General features: G+C 38.1%; 1 protein-coding gene across 12 annotated transcripts in view; it reads right to left on the bottom strand.

Moving 5' to 3' along the window:
• The window catches only part of ANKHD1 (ankyrin repeat and KH domain containing 1), a 138,399-nt gene that overhangs the window by 23,595 nt on the left and 95,613 nt on the right, over positions 1-19,191 (bottom strand). For all 12 annotated transcript variants that reach the window (XR_001110185.3, XM_012469354.2, XM_012469531.2 and 9 more), the window contains 10 exons: positions 15,700-15,845; positions 15,430-15,541; positions 14,806-14,951; positions 13,721-13,863; positions 12,695-12,908; positions 10,935-11,110; positions 10,565-10,727; positions 7,841-7,936; positions 7,261-7,377; positions 1,141-1,312 (listed from right to left, as the gene is read on the bottom strand). Coding sequence is in view for 11 of the 12 variants with exons in the window: in XM_012469354.2 (XP_012324777.2) it covers positions 1,141-1,312; positions 7,261-7,377; positions 7,841-7,936; positions 10,565-10,727; positions 10,935-11,110; positions 12,695-12,908; positions 13,721-13,863; positions 14,806-14,951; positions 15,430-15,541; positions 15,700-15,845 (1,485 nt within the window). In the remaining variant the exon portion in view is untranslated. The remainder of the gene's footprint in view (positions 1-1,140; positions 1,313-7,260; positions 7,378-7,840; positions 7,937-10,564; positions 10,728-10,934; positions 11,111-12,694; positions 12,909-13,720; positions 13,864-14,805; positions 14,952-15,429; positions 15,542-15,699; positions 15,846-19,191) is intronic.

The following is a 19,191-nucleotide window of genomic DNA, read 5'->3' as shown; positions in this document are numbered from 1 at the left end:
CCTGGGTTCAAGCGATTCTCCTGCCTCAGCTTACCAGATAGCTCAGACTATAGGTGCACCCCACCATGCCAAGCTAATTTTTGTATTTTTAGTAGAGACAGGGTTTTACCATCTTGGCCAGGCTGGTCTCAAACTCCTGACCTCATGATCTTCCTGCCTCACCCTCCCAAAGTGCTGGGATTATAGGTGTGAGCCACTGTACCCAGCTGAAATAAAGAAATCTTTACTGTGGCCAGGCACAGTGGCTCACGCCTGTAATTCCAGCACTTCGGGAGGCCAAGGCAGGTGGCTTACTTGAGCTCAGGAGTTCAAGACCAGCCTGGGTAACATGGCAAAATCTTGTTTCTACAAAAAATGCAAAAATTAGCAGCGGGTAGTGGTGAGTGCCTGTGGTCCCATCTACTCGGGAGGGTGAGGTGGGAGGATCACCTGAGCCTGGGAGGCATAGATTGCAGTGACTTGAGATTGCGCCACTGCATTCCAGCCTGGGCAGCAGAGGGAGACTGTCTCAAAAAAAAAAAAAATCTTTACTGTTGTTAGCCTAACAAATATTTACTATTATTTGTTATCAGAACAAATATACACTATTATATTTTATTGTCTAAGGTGGTATAGGACATGCATACTAGCAATATTCTTAATTCTAGTCTCATGAACTAACCAAAACCACAATATAGTTTGAATTTAGGACATTTTTCAAATAGTATTTTAGAATTAGAATTCAAGTAGAACAAAATTATTTGCCTACTATAAGCACTGCCAGACAGTACAATAAACAACTCTTTGAGAGTACTAAACCCATCTCTACTGAAATTTCAGGCCTCTATATCCTTGAGCCTGAATCTCAGCTGAAAATAAACTGAGAAACTGTACTTCTAATCAGGGGAGGAAAAGTTAGAGAAAACCTTGAAAAAAGCTGGCAAACCTCTTACTATATTGCTTTTAGTATACATGCAATGTTTTATAAGATGATTTAAATTACAGCTGAATTTCTTCAAATTACGTGCTTGGTTTACAATGCAAACCACTTTTCAGATTAATAAAGTAATCAAATGTTTAGAGTTAACTAGAGCAAAAAAGACTCAAAATGAAGTTGATAAAGGAGAATTTTATCACCAATTCAGGTGGTTCGTTTCTCACCATCTTCATCATTCTCTTCATCTTCATCCTCTGGTAGTTCTGAATTCTCCTTAGGTTTGTTTTCTTCATCTTCTTCCTGTTTCCTTTTCTGTTCCTCTTTTTTCTTTTTTCTCTTTTCTTTTCTTTTCTCTCTTTTAGCGGCAAGAGCCTGCTTTCTGCTCTCTTCTCTTGACTGCAAATAAAGTAGATTTCTAATTTTAACAATAAGGCAGTAATGTAAAATAAAGAATGAAATGATATTTTTGTTTATGATATACAGGAATTTTCATGGATGTTACTCTCAAAACACATTTATAAATGTCACCAAGAAAAAATAAACTGGACACCATCAAAATTAAAAACTTTTGTACTTCAAAGGAATCATCAAGAAAGTAAAAAGTTGGCTGGGTGTGGTGGCTCATACCTGTAATCCCAGCACTTTGAGAGGCTGAGGCCGGTGGATCACCTGAGGTCAAGAGTTCGAGACTAGCCTGGTCAACATGGCAAAACCCCATCTCTACTAAAAATACAAAAATTAGCTGGATGTGGTAGCACATACCTGTAGTCCCAGCTAATGGAGAGGCTGAGGCAAGAGAATCACTTGAACCTGGGGTCCTGGGAGGTGGAGGTTGCAGTGAGCTGAGATCGCACCACTGCACTCCAGCCTAGGAGACAGAGTGAGACTCTGTCCTTAAAAAAAAAAAAAAAAAAAAAAAGAAAGAAAGAAAGAAAGCAAAAAGTCCATGTTTAAAATGGGAAAAATATTTTTGCAAATCATACAACTGATAAAGGACTTGTATCTACAATATATAAAAAAATCTTAACTCACTAATGAAAAGACAATCCATTTAAAAAATAGATTGGGCCGGGCGCGGTGGCTCACGCCTGTAATCCCAGCACTTTGGGAGGCTGAGGCGGGTGGATCACCAGGTCAAGAGATAGAGACCATCCTGGTCAACATGGTGAAATCCCGTCTCTACTAAAAATACAAAAAATTAGCTGGGCATGGTGGCGCGTGCCTGTAATCCCAGCTACTCAAGAGGCTGAGGCAGGAGAATTGCCTGAACCCAGGAGGTGGAGGTTGCGGTGAGCCGAGATAGCGCCATTGCACTCCAGCCTGGGTAACAAGAGTGAAACTCTGTCTCAAAAAAAAAAAAAAATAGATTATGGAAACATGAAGTTATATATAGGTTGGGTGTGGTGGCTCACACCTATAATACAAGCAAGAACTTTGGGAGACTGAGGAGGGAAGAGGGAAGACTGCCTAAGGCCAGGAGTTTAAGACCAGCCTGGGCAATATAGCAAGATCCCACCCTCTATAAAAAATAAGAAAATTAGCTGGGCATGGTGACCTATGCCTATAGTCCCAGCTACTTGGGAGGCAGGAGGATTGCATGTGCCCAGGAGTTTGAGGCTCTGGTGAGCTATAATCATGCCACTGCACTCAGCCTTGGCAACAGAGTAAGACCCTGTCTCTAAAAAAAAAAAAAAAAAATTAATTAAAAAAAAAAAGTTATACACTTCAAATATACACAAAATTTTTATTTGTCAAACATACCTCAATAAAGCTATTTTTTTTTAAATAGAAAAAGGATCTGAATAGACATTTATCCAAAGAAAATATACAAATGACCAATAAGCACAGAAAGAGATAGATGTTCAATTAGCTATCAGGGAAAATAAAATCCAAGTTACAAGATATCCACTTCACACCCACTAGGATGGCTACAACCAAAAAGACAGATAATAATATCGGTGAGGGTGTGGAGAAACTGAAACCTTCATATACTGCAGGTAGGAATGTAAAATGATACAGCCACTTTGGAAAATAGTCTGGCACTGCCTTAAATAGTTAAACACAGAACTAGCATATGATTCAGTAATTCCATTCATAGGTACATACTCCAGAGAAATGAAAACATTTTCTTACAAAAACCTGTATACTTATATTCATAGTAGCATTATTTATACTTGCCCAAAAGTGGAAACAACCCAATGTCCATTAACTGATAAGCAGATAAACAAAATGTGGTCTATCTAGAGAACAGAATTGTTTTTGTATTTGTCAATAAAAAGAAATAAAGCACTCATTTGGGCTACAACATAGATGAATTTTGAAAACATTTCACTAAGTGAAAAAGCCAGACACAAAAGACCAAATATTGTATGATTTCATTTATGTGAAAAGTCCAGAACTGGCAAATCTATAGAGATAGAAAGTAGATTAGTAGTTACCTAGGACAGAGGGATTGCAGCAGGGGAATAGGAATGTGATAGCTATGGAGTGCAGGGTTTCTTTTTACAATAGTCATAATGTTCCAAAATTAACTGTGCTGATAAATGTACAATTCTGTGAATATACTAAACACCACTGAATTACATAACCTATTTTATTATTTTATTTTATTTTATTTATTTTAGAGATAGACTCTTGCTCTGTCACCCAGGCTGTAGTGCAGTGGTGCGATGTTGGCTCACTGCAGCCTCCACATGCATGACAGGTTCCAGTGATTCTCCTACCTCAGCCTCCTAGGTAGCTGGGATTACAGGCATGTGCTACTATGCCTGGCTAATTTTTTTATTCTTAGTAGAGATGGGGTTTCACCATGTTAGTCAGGCTGGTCTCGAACTCCTGACCTCAGGTGATCTGCTCACTTTGGCCTCCCAAAGTGCTAGGATTACAGGTGTGTACGTAACTTTATATGGATAAATTGTATTGTTTGTGGAGTGAATTTCACTAATGCTATTTAACAAAAACATTTATGTGGCATCTATTTATGTGCCTAAAATGCAGCTATCATGATCTTTACAAAAGACTGATAAGTCTCACTGTAAAAACACAGATAATGCTGGGCGTGATAGCTCAGGCCTGTAATCCTAGCACTTTGGGAGGCTGAGGTGGGTGGATCACCTGAGGTCAGGAGTTCAAGAAGCTATTAGAGAGATGATTCTTTCCTACTTTATAGAATTTATTTTTATTTATTTGCATTTTTTTTTAAGTAGAGACAGGGTCCCACTATGTTGCCCAGGCTGGTCTTGAACTCCTTGGTTCCAGTGATCCTGTTGCCTCAGCCTCCCAAAGTACTGGGATGACAGGCATGAGCCACAACACATACCCAGCCTGTATTTCTTTTTCTGTGAATTGCCTATTCACATGATCATTTTTTGTTAGGGGTAAGTTATCTTTTTTTTTTCTCCTCAGTGATTATAAGCAATATTTTCTTCTTTCTTTAGCTTACTAAATTTTTTAAGCCAAAATTTGCTATCAAAATTTTATCATCTCTCAATGATCATACTTTTTCTCTTCCTTTAATCATCAACAAAATATTTTCATGTTAAGCTATCTCTTGCATTCCTAGAATAACTCTACTTGATTGTGATTTTTTTGTTTTGTTTTGTTTTTTCCTTTTAATATAATTTCTGAACTCAATATCAACACTCTCATTTTCCAAGTGAGCAGACTGAGCCTCAGAAAGGCAAAGTTATAGTTTCTTTTAATTTTTCCATTATACCGCACATCCTAGGATACTAGACGGTCTTTAATTGAGAATCTAATAAATCACTTGTAACCCAGATCTTAAGATAAACAAATGATTTCCAATGCTTTACAAAATTTCTCTGCAGACCAATGTTAAAACAACGTAAGTTTTTTTTTTTTTTTTTGAGACAGAGTCTAGCTCTGTCACCCAGGATGGAGTGCAGTGGTGCAATCTTGGCTCACTGCAACCTCTTTGTCCTGGGTTCAAGCAATTCTCCTGCCTCAGCCCCATGAGTAGCTGGGACTAAAGGTGTGTGCCACCATGCCCAGCTCATTTTTATATTTTCAGTAGAGATAGGGTTTCACCACGTTGGCCCGGTTGGTCTTAAACTCCTAACCTCACGTGATCCGACTGCCTTGGCCTCCCAAAGTGCTGGGACTACAGGTATGAGCCACTGCGCCCAGATAGGATCTTTTTTTTTTTTTTTTTGGTGCCAGGGTCTCGCTCTGTCACCCAGGCTGGAGTGCAGTGCCAAAATCATAGCTCATTGCAGCCTCAACCTCCCAGGGCCAAGTGATCCTCTCGCCTCAGCCTCCTGAGTAGCTGGGACTACAGGTGTGCACCACCATGCCCAGTGAAGTTTTTAAACTTTTAGTAGAGATAAAGTTTCACTATGGCCTATCCTGGTCTCCAATCCTGAGCTCAAGCCATCCTCCCTCTTAGGCCTCCCAAAATGCTGAGATGACAGGTGTGAGGTACCGCACCTAGCCATAAATTGGGATCTTGCTCAAAATCTAGTCCCTCACTTATATTTGGGCTCAAAATATATTTTTTTGAATGACAGGTCAGAATCAAGAAATTGATGGTGGTACAAGAATCTATTACCCATTATCTTTGCATCATATATTGTTAAGAGTATTGGTCATACAGGTGACAAGTTTATTCTAGCAGATTTTCTTTTTGTCTGAGACAGGGTCTCTGTCACCCAGGCTAGAGCGCAGTGGCACAATCACAGCTCACTACAACCTCTGCCTCCTGGGTTCAAGCCATCCTCCCATCAAGGCCTCCCAAGTAGATGGGACTCTAGGTGCCTGCCACGATGCCTGGCTAATTTTTGTTTTTTGTAGAGATGGGGTTTTGCCATGTTGCCCAGGCTGGTCTCAAACTCTGAGGCTCAAGCAATCTACCCTCCTCAGCCTCCCAAAGTGATGGGATTACAGGCATGAGCCATGACATCTGGCAATTTCTTTTTTTTTTTTTTAAAGTAGAGACAGAGTCTTGAACTGTTGTCTAGGCTGGACTGCAGTGGTACAATCATGGCTCACTGGAGCCTCGACCTCCTGGACTCAAAGTGATCCTTCCACTTCAGCCTCCTGAGTAGGTAGGACTGCAGGCATGCACCACCATACCCAGCTGTTTATTAAAAATTTTTTTTGTAGAGACGAGGTCTCACTCTGTCACCCAGGCTAGAGTGCAATGGCAGAATCACAGCTCACTGCAACCTCTGCCTCCTGGGCTCAGTCCTACCTCTCTTCCTCATTATGTTGCCCAAATTGGTCTTGAATCCCTGGGCTCAAGAGATCCTCCTGCCTCAGCCTCCCAAATTGTTGGGATTACAGGTGTGAGCTACCATGCCTAGCTGTAGGGGAGAGATCCCATAAGCGCCAAGACAGGAGCAAAAGGCCTCAACCTATTTCCATATAAATAATGAAGAAGAAAGTAACTAGAAATATAACCATAGTAGTTATTAGTTATTCATATGTGATCTTAGTTATTCATAGGTGATCTTAGTTATTCATAGGTGATCTTAATTCCTTTACTAATGCCTATCAGGTAAGAAGTGTGAACCTGGGGTGACACTGTGAAATGAATGACACTAAGGCAAGATGCTTTAAGCCCTCTGTCACGCCCTGCTGGAGAGTGCCTTGGCTGTGCCACAGCGCCAGTGCTGTGAAAGCGCCCGCTGTTTAGCCAGCTAGGGAAGGAGATGTCCAAAATGACCAAGACATCTCCTTCCTGGGGAAGTTTGGAGAAAACTCCGCTTCTCCAAGCTCTTGTGGTAAGGCCTGGCGGCTGTCAGGTAGGCCCACAGACATCCAGGGGCTTAACTGTCTCTACGTGATGCTGTGCTTCAGTGGTCACGTCCCATGTCTACTCTCATGTTCTACTTCTGCACTTGGTTCCTCTGTTTTAGAAAAGATAATCAGTAATAGTAACATAAATCTTAATGTTTTAGTTCTTTCTTGATAAGTATGGAAAAAGTGCTGATGCATTATGCTCCTTACCTCAATTCGGGTGCCAGAAATTCCTAAGCCTCTACCTGAACGACACGTGATATACTTGACCCTATCACTGCCATGCCCTATCTAGCCTGCCCCCAGTTACTGACCACCAAGGCCATGTCCTACCTACCCTGCCTCCTAGATTTGCAACTCAATAAAAGTGAGAGCGCGTCCCGCGGGGCCACTTCTGGTCCCCCGATTTGGGTAGCAGTGGACCCCTGGACCCAAACTCTCTTTTTTCTATCTCTGTGTCTTGTGTCTTTTATTTCTACAATTTCTCATCTCCGCACCAGCCGGGAGCGGCTCACAGAACCCTGTAGGACTGGACCCTACACCTAGCCTCAAAAATTTCTAAAAAGGACATTATTTTTCCCACTCACCTTTTCCAGATCAAGTTCCTTTAAAAGAATACTTGCATTCTTATTTGCTTCTGCAGCTTGCTGGTCTTTGGCCTTCACAATTGTCTCAACACATTGATGACATTTTTTCAATAGTTCCTATAGCAGACAGTAGAATTATGTAAATATATAATGTAACATAATATAAAGAGGCCAAATAAAACTTAAGCTGATGAGCACCTTTAAAGTCCAGAGGTTAAAGCTCAAACTGAAAAGTCACTAAACCAAATTAAGCTATCCTTTGAGTCCAGGCATGTATCAATCTTTCACAAAAATAAGGCACCATTTCCCTAAAAACCTGCACGTCCTTAAGAAGCCTTCTAATCAGGCTAATAGTTTAGTACCTTAGCTGTAGTCACTGTGACTATGGTCCACAGTAGAAATCTCAAAACAGTTTATCAAAAGTATTATACCCATCTATTTTGCAAATGGAGAAACAAAAGCATAAAGAGATCTGGTGATTAACCTTTCAGCATATAAAAAGAACAAGTTCCTAAATGCACACTTTGGCATATCATTCCACAAAGAACAAAAATGTGCTTCAGTAGCATATTAAACTTACCTTATCTGTAATTGTTGCTATGTATCTCATGCATTCTATATCAGAAGGGAATTGATTTACTTCCTTTACCAAATATTGAACAACTTTTACATGACCCTGTAAGAAGTACAACAATCTTAGACAAGGTAGCAGGAAAATATATTATTTTTAAGAATAAAAATAAAAGAAAGTACACAACAACAAAAAATACAAAGGAATCCCTTGAAATTTGGCATATATGCTTACCAATTTAAGAATAAAAAGGCAGATTATAATCCCAGATAGTTTACTAAATTTAAAATTAAAATTATGAAAATAAGATCAGTGTTCAGTTTATAAACAGAAAAGCATAAATACAAGAATGTGTGCTCAGGAATGCATGCTGGACTAGAAGACACTTATCCTGAATTTAATTCCACTGTAAGTAGAAAAAGGTTTTGTAGAAAAACAGTATCTCCTAGAATAAATCTATTAATAAAACAAACATTGGTAATGTAAAATGAACCTCAGTGTAAAAGGGTAATAAGTCCTAAAACAAAGGATTTTTTTAAATTTCAAAGCCTCACTAACTAAACAAGATGAACTATCACATCTTTCTGAGTCTTAGGACTTGAATCTAAATAAAATACTTTATAAACGCCATTATCAAGGGCTGAAAGATATGTAACCAATTCTAAGCATATCTTTTTTTTTTGAGACCGAGTTTTGCTGTTGTCGCCCAGGCTGGAGGGCAATGGTGCAATCTTGGTTCACTGCAACCTCCACCTCCCGGGTTCCAGGAATTCTCCTGCCTCAGCCTACGGAGTAGCCGAGATTACAGCACCTGCCACCATGCCTGGCTAATTTTTATATTTTTAGTAGAGATGGGGTTTCACTATGTCAGCCAGGCTGGTCTTGAACTCCTGACCTCAGGTGATCCACCCACCTTGGCCTCGCAAAGTGCTGGGATTACAGGCATGAGCCACTGTGCCCAGCCAGTATATCTATTTTAATATAACCAAACTTGCATAGGTTCTCTTCCTACTAAGGTTCTAAAACATCCTCAAGAATTAGTGTGATGGAGATAAAAATCTGAGAAATGCTTGCCTCTGAGGCAGGAAAGTGACTAAAAGTGGGCAAGAAGGAACCTTCTAGGGTTACAGAAATAATTTGTATCTTTATGGGGTAGGGGTTACATGTATGTATACATTTATCAAAACTAATTAAGCCACATACCTTGAGATTCATGCACTTCACTATATGTAAATTGCACTGTGCTAAACAACTGGGTATATACACAGTGCTGAAAAAGATAGTCATGACTTGTCCTCATGGACCTACCAGTCTAGTTGGCTAGATAGGCATTAAAATGGTAAGTATATATTTGAAGATATAATCACAAATTGGGATAAGGAAAATCAAAACTCAACTATAAAAGAGAACCAGAGGGACCTTTTGTGGATCAGGTGTTAGGGAAGTACTCTTTGAGAAGTGACATGTAAAATTGGAGCTAACGGACGAGTAGAGAGGTGAGCTAGGTGAAGAGCAAGGGAAAACATGTTAGCAAAAGAAAACCAGTGAGCACATGCCCGAGGCAGTTGAAAATTTAGTGCATTCTAGGCCAGCATCTATATAACCCTGTAGTGAGCAAAGGGGGATACTATCATAAATGATAGATTGGCCTGGAGAGGTTGACATGAACCTTATTATGCAGGTCTTTACAGGTCCTAATAAGTAGTTTATAGTTTGGGAAGCTATAGCAATGGGAAGGCTTTTAAATATATAGCAGATAAGTGAACTTTAATATATATAAGAGGAGCTGGGCATGGTAGCTCACGCCCATATGTCAGTACTTTGGGAGGCAGAGATGGGAGGATCGTTTGAGACCAGCCTGGGCAACATAGCAAGACCTCATCTCTACAAAACATAAAAATAAAAAGATCTGAGCATGGTGGTGCACGCCTATGGTCCCAGCTACTCGGGAGGCTGAGGCGATAGGATCACTTGAGCCTGGGAGGCTGAGGCTATAGTGAGCAATGATCATGCCACTGCACTCCAGCCTAGGTGATAGAGTGAGAACCTGTTTCTCTCTCTCTCTCTCTCTCTCTCTCTCACACACACACACACACACAAGATACAGTAACTTTTTATGAAAGTCTACTCCTTTTTAGGTAGGAAAAAAAATCTATCTGCATATAATACATTTCCTTAAATCTTCTATTTTATGAACAACATATCACAAATAGTCAAGACACCAAGTGATTTAACAACCAAGTTGCTTATAGTGAACTACCACATAGCTCTTAGATTTGGCCACAAAAGAATGGAAAGAAGGCCGGGCCCAGTGGCTCATGCCTGTAGTCCCAGCCTTTGAGAGGCAAAGGCAGGTGGATCACTTGAAGTCGGGAGTTTGAGATCAGCCTGACTAACATGGAGAAACCCCATCTCTACTAAAAATACAAAATTAGCTGGGCGTGGTGGCACATGCCTGTAAATCCCAGCTACTCAGGAGGCTAAGGCAGGAGAATCGCTTGAACCCAAGAGGCAGAGGTTATGGTGAGCCGAGATCATGCCACTGTACTCCAGCCTGGGCAACAAAAGCAAAACTCTGTCTCAAAAATAAAAAAAAGAATGAAAAGATAACAGTGATTTTTGTATGGAAATATATTCAATTCTCCAACATCAACTTATCTTTCTCACATGGTTTCAACTTAGAATTGGCTGGAAATTACTAAATTTGACCTTTCTTCCCCCATATCAAATTACCTTGCGAAATGCTGACATAAGGGGTGTGATTTTCCGGTTATCTGCTGCATCTACATCAGCACCTGCTTGTACTAGCAACTGTACAACATCAAAATGACCTCCGTTGGATGCCAGCCAAAGTGGTGTATTTCCCTTTTTGTTACGAACATCAATGTGGGCTCCCCTGTAAACAAAGAATATTAATACAGTTTGTTTCCTGTAAGAAGAGGTTGGCTTTTTCTAGTTTTTTCTATCATCTTCTATCTTTTACAAAATAACATGCAAATAATCTTAACAATGTCAATAAAGTAAAATAATGTTATTAACTTTAAAAGCACTGAAACATGAAAAGGACTATGAGAAGTTCTATGTATAATAGGAAATTACTCACCTATGAATCAGGAGTTCACAAAATTTGTAGTGACCTTTGTCTGCTGCTATTGTTAAAGCAGTGTCTCTTGAGGAAGGCACAGGGGGAGCATTAACATCTGCTCCTTTATCAAGAAGAACTCTTCCAACCTCTGCATACCCTCCAGAAGCTGCTTCCATCAAAGGGGTAAGACCAGTCTGTTTAAACCAATAAATTATGCAATTAAGTTACATAATTTCTTTTTTCCTTTTTAACTATTCCATGGACCAAAACTAAGTTATATAATTTCTCTAAAAAATTGAAGCAATTAACTTTTAAGACAATTCGAATTCTGATTAGCTCTCAAAAGAGCTAAGCAATATTCAGCTTTGAATTTTACTAAACAGCAGTAAAAATTGTTAGATTCAGTAAGACATGCTAGAATGAACTTAAAACATGTTATCTCAAGCTAAAATAAATCCCATAATTTCTATACTTTTATGAATTTACTCAGCTAATTTCCTTGCACAATGAATAGAGACATTAAAAATAAAGAGATTAAAATCACTTTATAAATTTTTTGCATATGTGCCTTTGGTATATTAGTCTCTAACATTTTTTTCGAAGGACATTTCGTATTGGTACCATCCAAAATAATGTAGATTTCTCTAGGACTTTTAATGGTTAAGTGGCACACAATGAATACTTGTAACAGAAAATGACAAACTGAGTAACAGGAAAAACTCATTTCTCTTTGTGTGGTAAAAAAAAACAAAAAAAAAACAAAAAAAAAAACAAGAAAAAACTACATTTCCTCATTATTTAGATTAAAAGAATGTAAATGTCACATTAAACTTTAAGAAGTAAAAGGAGGCTGGGTGCAGTGGCTCATGCCTGTGATCCCAGCACTTTGGGAGGCTGAGGTGGGTGGATCACCTGAGGTCGGGAGTTTGAGACCAGCCTAACCAACATGGAGAAACCCCATCTCTACTAAAAATACAAAATTAGCTGGGTGTGGTGGTGCATGCCTGTAATCCCAGCTACTCAGGAGGCTGAGGCAGGAGAATCGCTTGAACCCATGAGGCAGAGGTTGCCATGAGCCAAGATCGCGTCAACGTACTCCAGCCTGGATGGGCAACAAGAGCAAAAAGATTTCTGTCTCAAAAAAATTTCAGGGAAAAAATATAGGATTTCCAGTCAAACCTTTCTAATTTGAAATGGCCATTAGATTTGCTGTTGGCTGATTATTAAAAATTCTACCCAACTTACATTTTCCCAGAGTTCTAAGAACCTTGCAGTTCTAAGCAAAGAAATTCAAGTCAATGACATACTAATTCCTATTTTCTTAATATCAAATAGTCATGAAACTGTCAAAATCTGCCATGGTCAAATTAGATGTTAGCTGCCTTAATTTTATAACTTATGAACTGAAGTTTTGCTTGGAATTTTTACAATAATAAGCACATGCCTCATTAAAGGAGTTCTTTAAAAGTCTACAGTGTAAGAGTTAATACAAAATAATCTTACTACATTCAAAAGTTGTAAGCTATAGTATTAATAGAAAGCTATTCAAGGCTGAGTTGGGAAAAGTACTAATTCTGTTTTCTTCACTGTCCTTAATAAAAGTCATGATAGTGACGGGATGTCACTCACTACTACATAGCATAATCCCCCAATTCTGCATTGGGGTATCAGTTTTAACTTATGACAATTTAAAATATTACATTCAATTTGAGTTAAACTGCCATATTTTTTCCATTAGAAATGTATCTGAAATAGTTGACAAGTTATAAAATGCTTACCTTTGCCCTATGTTCAACATTGGCTTTTCGGTCCAGAAGCAAACTCACTACTTCTGCTCGGCCCTGGAAACAGGCCAGGGTGAGAGCCGTGTTCCGATTGGTCTCTATCTGGGCATTAATGTCTGAACCCATATCAAGCAGCAGTTTTACTGCAGGAACATGTCCATTCATTGCAGCCAACATCAGGGGAGAAATACCTAGTTTACTCCCAGTCCTAAGGGGGGAAATGTGCTTAGAAAATTAAAATAATATGTTGCCTATTATTTTAGAAAAGCATTAAAGATGAAAATGTTTCACTAAAAAGAGAGGTTTCTAATATCAATTAATAGATTTTATTTGTTTTGACCAATAATAAAGAATAAGAAAATGCCACAATTTAAAACATAATTTCTGGCTGGGTGCAGTGGCTCACACCTGTAATCCCAACACTTTGGGAGGCCAAGGTGGGTGGATCACCTGAGGTCGGGAGTTTGAGACCAGCCTGACCAACATGGAGAAACCCTGCCTCTACTAAAAATACAAAGTTAGCTGGGCGTGGAGGCGCATGCTTGTAATCCCAGCTATTCGAGAGGCCAAGGCAGGAGAATCACTTGAACCAGGGAGGTGGAGGTTGCAGTGAGCCGAGATCATGCCAATGCACTCCAGCCTGGGCAACAAAGTGAAACTCCACCTCAAAAAAAATAAATAAATAATAAAACATAATTTCTATTTAGGGATTATAAATTTCCAACTACATATATAAAGTACTGTTTCTGAGATCAGATGAGATTGGGTAAGTTTAGGGTGGTAGGGCCACAGAACAAAATACTTTTTGAAAAGAGACCTCTTTATAAGCAGCCACATTACTGAGATAAGCTGAGATTACTTATAAACATATTATAGGTCTAATTGTTGGCTTTGCAACTTTAGTACTATCTTAATTTAAAATGGTATCTGTCTAAACGCTTAGAGGTAGACATTTATCTCCAAAGTAGTAACTTAAGAGTAACTTACAAAACATGAAAAATAAAATTAACAGGTTAATACCTTGAATTAATTTCTGCCCCAGCATTAAGCAGAATCTTAATGATATTAACATATCCTCCAGATGCAGCTAGACTCAGTGGTGTATAATCAGATACATTCCTATGTTCTTTATTTGCACCTCGAGCCAGAAGCAAGTCTACCACCTACAAAGTAAAATATGGATAGAGAAGAGTGTTTACACCAAGGGCTCAACTTATAATGAAGGAAACACAAAGAAACAGGATTTATAACTTCCTTATCTAAATATATGATATTTTAATTACATTTCATTAGGCCCTAAATATTGAAATGTCAGCACTAGATAAATGGATTCAATTTCAGGAATTCCGAGCTTTGAAATCCCAATTATACTGCAATAACAAGACGTTCCCCTTTCTATTTGTCATTTATTGGGCAATAAATTTGCATCTCATGTGTTAGAATTGTGATTCATTCAATCCAAATAAATGTAAGGATTAAGATAATTTTTATTTGGCTTTAAGGGCAAGAAACAGATTCTTTAAAACAGCATTTGGGGCCAGGCATGGTGGCTCATCCCTGTAATCCCAGCACTTTGGGAGGCCAAGGCAGGAAGATCCCTTGAGGCCAGGAGTTCAAGGCCAGCCTGGGCAACATAATGAGACCTGATCTCCACCCTTCTGTTCTCCCCACTACCCCCTGCCAGAAAAGGGCATTTACATTCCCATAAAATGTAACAGAAGTATCCCTTTCCTCAGAAAGTATATGGAACATGTCAAAACATGTGCAGGGTCAGGCATGCTGGCCCATAACTATAATCCCTGTACTTTGGGAAGCCAGGAGTTTGAAACCAGCCTGGGCAACATTACATGACCCCATCTCTACAAAATAGCCCTAGCTGCGTAGGAGGCTGAGGACTGCTTGAGCCCCAGAGATCAAGGTTATAGTGAGCTATGACTGCGCCACTGCACTCTAGCCTGGGAGACAGAGCAAGACCCTGTCTCAGAAAAACAAATACACAAAATACATGCAAATTTTATTCATGTAGCTAAAATACTAATCATATGCATATTTTAAAATACAAGCAAAATATGTACAAAATGAAAATTAAATTAACATTAACACACCTCCTGACGTCCACCAGAACATGCCAATGAAAGTGGAGTATCCTTAGTTCGTTCAGACTGTGCTTCTATATCTCCACCTTTATCCAAAAGAATTTCAACAACTCCAACATGCCCTGCTGTTGCTGCCAGGATTAGTGGTGTGAAACCTAAATCAGAAATGAAAATCTTAAACAAATTTATGTTTCTTGTTTTATTTTAAAGCCACTGTTTTCCATTCTCTAGCATTTTAGCAAAATAAAGCCTTCAGGGCAGATACTGATAACAATTTAACATAGAACTACTCTAAATCCTAATTTGTTATCAACTAAAAACCCATAAACACCTAATTAAAAAACTAAGTCAGTAAAAATTATTAAAGTTTATACTCATAATTAACTTTGATGCCTCTGTATGAAATACCTTTGGATTAAGAAGGGCAACCACAACTTGCTGTTTTTCACTAATGATCTATAGTCTAACTTTTGGAGAATTATTTGGCTCTGCAGAATAATGAATCTGGATATTCCTAATTGAAATATTCTTATCTATCTTATCACTAAGATAGTCTAGGAACTATTTATCAATAATAAAATTTACAATTGTTTTCTGATGTAATTACACTCAGATTTTATTTCTGACTTTTACCTTTTTTGTCTCTGTGTTCAATTTTGGCATCCCGTGCAATGAGCACAGATACAAGTTCTTCATGACCACCTGCACAAGCTAGTGTTAATGCTGTGTCATGATTGCTCTCAGTCTAGGAGAAGAAAAAAATAAGTTAAATTTTTTTTTAACAGAAGTTATCAATTGAAGAGCAAATAATAATTCTTTTCACAATAAATGTAGAATGATAATTTTCCTTTCCAAGGAAAATTAGAATGTGCAAAATAAGTTTAAATAAAGCAATCTACTCACATGTGCATCAATGTCAACTGAAGGATATACAGGAGGCATAGACTGGGAAGCCACATTGCTTGTAGTCTGTGAACAGGATTCAGGTGTAAGACACTCTGTGGTCTGAGAAGAACTGTTGGAAGCAGTGGGCACTCTGGTACTTACAGCTGAAAAACAATATTCATATTGCTAAATTTCACTTTAAAGAGTAAGGTTATTTGTACACAAAAAAAACACAGAAAACAGAAATTTCCATAGCAGTAATATATAGTAATAGTAATATCACAAGTTTTGGAATCAGACAGACCTACATTTGAATATTAGTTCCAACACTGACTTTCAGATCTTGGGCAAGTTATTTAATTTCTCTGAACCTCAATTTTCCTTATGTGTAGAATGGGGATAATAATGATACCTGCCTTGGAAGGTTATAGGAAAGACCTCTTGAGACAATGCAGATAAGATGCTTAACACAGCGCCTGATATTTAGTGCATATACTAAATATAAATAGTAGCTTTTTACATTGTCAGTAGGGAGGAAAAAGTTTTTTCTAAAAATAAAAAGAAATAAAAGGAGCTCTATATTTTAGTTTGTAAAAGTCAATTGGATAAAAATATCCTGTGTACAATTCAAAAAAAGTGGGCCGGTCATGGTGGCTCACGCCTGTAATCCCAGCACTTTGGGAGGCAGAGGGCGGGAGGATCACCTGAGGTCAGGAGTTCAAGACCAGCCTGGCCAACATGGCAAAACCTCATCTCTACTAAAAAAACAAAAAGTTAGCCAGGCATGGTGGTGCATGCTTGTAATCCCAGCTACTTGGGAGGCTGAGGCAGGAGAATCGCTTGAACCCGGGAGATGGAGGTTGCAGTGAGCTGAGATCATACCACTGCACTCCAGCCTGGGTGACAGAGCTAGACTCAATCTCAAAAAAAAAAAAGGTGGGGGAGGGGGAGGGAGACATGTATTTCTCACATAAATAGCATAGAGTATGTGTTTTCAAAATTCAATATTTATTTTGAAAATCTGTCTAAAAATCAGTATCTGAAAGCCCCAATATTTTTTAAATGAACATTGAAGTTCTATTTGAGATCTCAAAATGTAGTTTGAAAACTGAGTTAAGGCTGGGTGCAATGGCTCATGCCTATAATCCCAGCACTTTTGGAGGCTGAGGTGGACAGATCATCTCAGGTCGGGAAATCGAGACCAGCCTGGACAGCATGGTGAAATCCCATCTTTACTAAAAATACAAAATTAGCTGGGTGTGGTGGTGCGTGCCTATAATCCCAGATACTTGGGAGGCTGAGGCAGTAGAATTGCTTGAACCCGGGAGGTGGAGGTTGCAGTGAGCCAGGATCATGCCACTACATTCCAGCCTGAGCGACAGAGGGAGACACTGTCTCATAAAAAAAAGAAAAGAAAACTGAGTTAATTGAAATTATGTATTTTATCTCTCTGAATATTTATGTTTCATAAGAGATGGAGTTTGACCATAGGGGGAAATAGGAATGTTGTGAGTAGTATGTGAGATACTATCTCAGATCCCTATCTCAGGGATGTTGTGAGTAGTATGTGAGATATTGTATATAAAGCATTTAACACAGTGTAACACAGTGTTTGGCACATGGGGTGAGTGCTCAATAGATGTAACTATCAGATATTTTATAGGATTGTCAGTACTATTATTCACTGTATTGAAAAATAAAAACATTACTATTCACTCAAGAAAGGAAAAACTCAGAAAAAACATACAATCATTAATAATACACAAAAAATCAATAAAACATCAGTGATGGCAATAATCTTACATCCGGATTAAGAGTCAGTCAAAAACATACAAGACTTAAAGAAAAATGTAAATATTTTAAGTGTTGGAAAATATTTCCTGTCTAGAATTTTTGATATGACTAGATTCCATTCAAAGATACTATTCACAAGTGTGAATGACTCAGTTTAGTAGGCTACTAGTTTAATTAACTTAGCAAAGTTTAAGATTCCCAGATATGTTTCCACATGAGCTACCCCAGCTCATGCCCACCAACATATATAACCATCTTGGCAATACAAATTCCTCCAGCTTCTGTCATCACATAAATAATATAACTATTTAGTTACAAATAGGAATAATTACTACACGTTTGTTTCACCAATAAGAATATGCAAAATAGAAACAAAGCCTTAAAAATTTTTGTCATTTTTTTCCTGGAAGAAGCAGCCAAGAAAAAATAATAGTAATAATGAAAAATTGTTGTCATTTGATAAGTTAAAAGTATATAGTATTTTGTTACACCTCCTAGAAATAGCTGATGTTTAGAAAACTGCTTGAAAAAACAAGACACTGAAGATTAATGTTACAGAACTTTTCTAACAGTAAGACTTTGACAGTGGTCCCACAATTATTAACATATACTTTAGTAAAGAACTACTTTTCTATCAGTATTTTATTTATGTTACCTCATTTCTCTTTTTTATTATGAAAAACAGGTATATAAAATTTTTTTTTGAATAGGTGATTAGAGTGCTATGCCAGAATGTGATGGTTATAAGAAATTTCTTTACAGAGTTGGCTTTTAAAAAGTAGTTGTGCATTTAACAGCTTTGTTAACAAAAATGTGTTGTTACAATAATTACTATACATTTTTGTACTACATTATCCTAGAAGCATTTTCTCACTCCATGTAATAATGACAATAAAAAACATTCCATAGCAAGTGCTTTTAACAGGACTAATTACAAATGGAAAATTATAAAACTAGAAAGTAGCAAGAGATTTAAAAGGTGCATGTGGAATAAAGGTTGTATTAAGAGAAAATTATACCAAGACTATGACATTTTCATAAATCCTAAAATATTTCCTACCTCTGAATGAAATATCTCTGAAAGTGCCTAAGACAGACTGCTATCACAAATTCCTACATATAATTCAAATTAAACTTATACGGTATGCTTTTTGTTTTTTTTTAAAGAGACAGGGTCTCTATGTGTTGCTCAGGCTGGTCTTGAACTCCTGGCTTCAAGCAATCCTCCTACCTTAGCCACCTAAGTAGCTGGGATTACAGGCGCAGAGTCACTGTGTCTAACAATTTATACACTATTTTTAAAATGAGGTGGGAGAAGAACTAAGTGCAATATTCTACTTGACTTTTTATGAAGTTGAAAAAAGTTTTGTAGGCAATATGGAAGATAATAAATCTTATTATTAAAAAATCTCACCGATACTAAGTCTACATAAAATACTTTGTGAGTTTTTAAGAAATCTAATTGTTATAATCTGTTTTATGTATTAGTAACTTTATTAAATAGTTCCATGTAAATAAAAACCTATGGCTGGGTGTAGTGGCTCAACGCCTGTAATCCCAAAACTTTGGGAGGCCAAGGTGGATGGATCATGAGGTCAAGAGTTCGAGACCAGCCTGGCCAACACAGTGAAACCCTGTCTCTACTAAAAATACCAAAAACTTAGCCAGGCATGGTGGCGGGCTACTGTAATCCCAGCTACTTGGGAGGCTGAGGCA

The sequence above is a fragment of the Aotus nancymaae genome, unplaced genomic scaffold, assembly GCF_030222135.1.
Source record: "Aotus nancymaae isolate 86718 unplaced genomic scaffold, 86718_ANA_hifiasm-v0.15.2.pri h1tg000064l_1, whole genome shotgun sequence".
In the NCBI taxonomy this organism is placed as follows: Eukaryota; Metazoa; Chordata; class Mammalia; order Primates; family Aotidae; genus Aotus; species Aotus nancymaae.
This window is presented reverse-complemented; position numbering and strand designations above follow the sequence as displayed.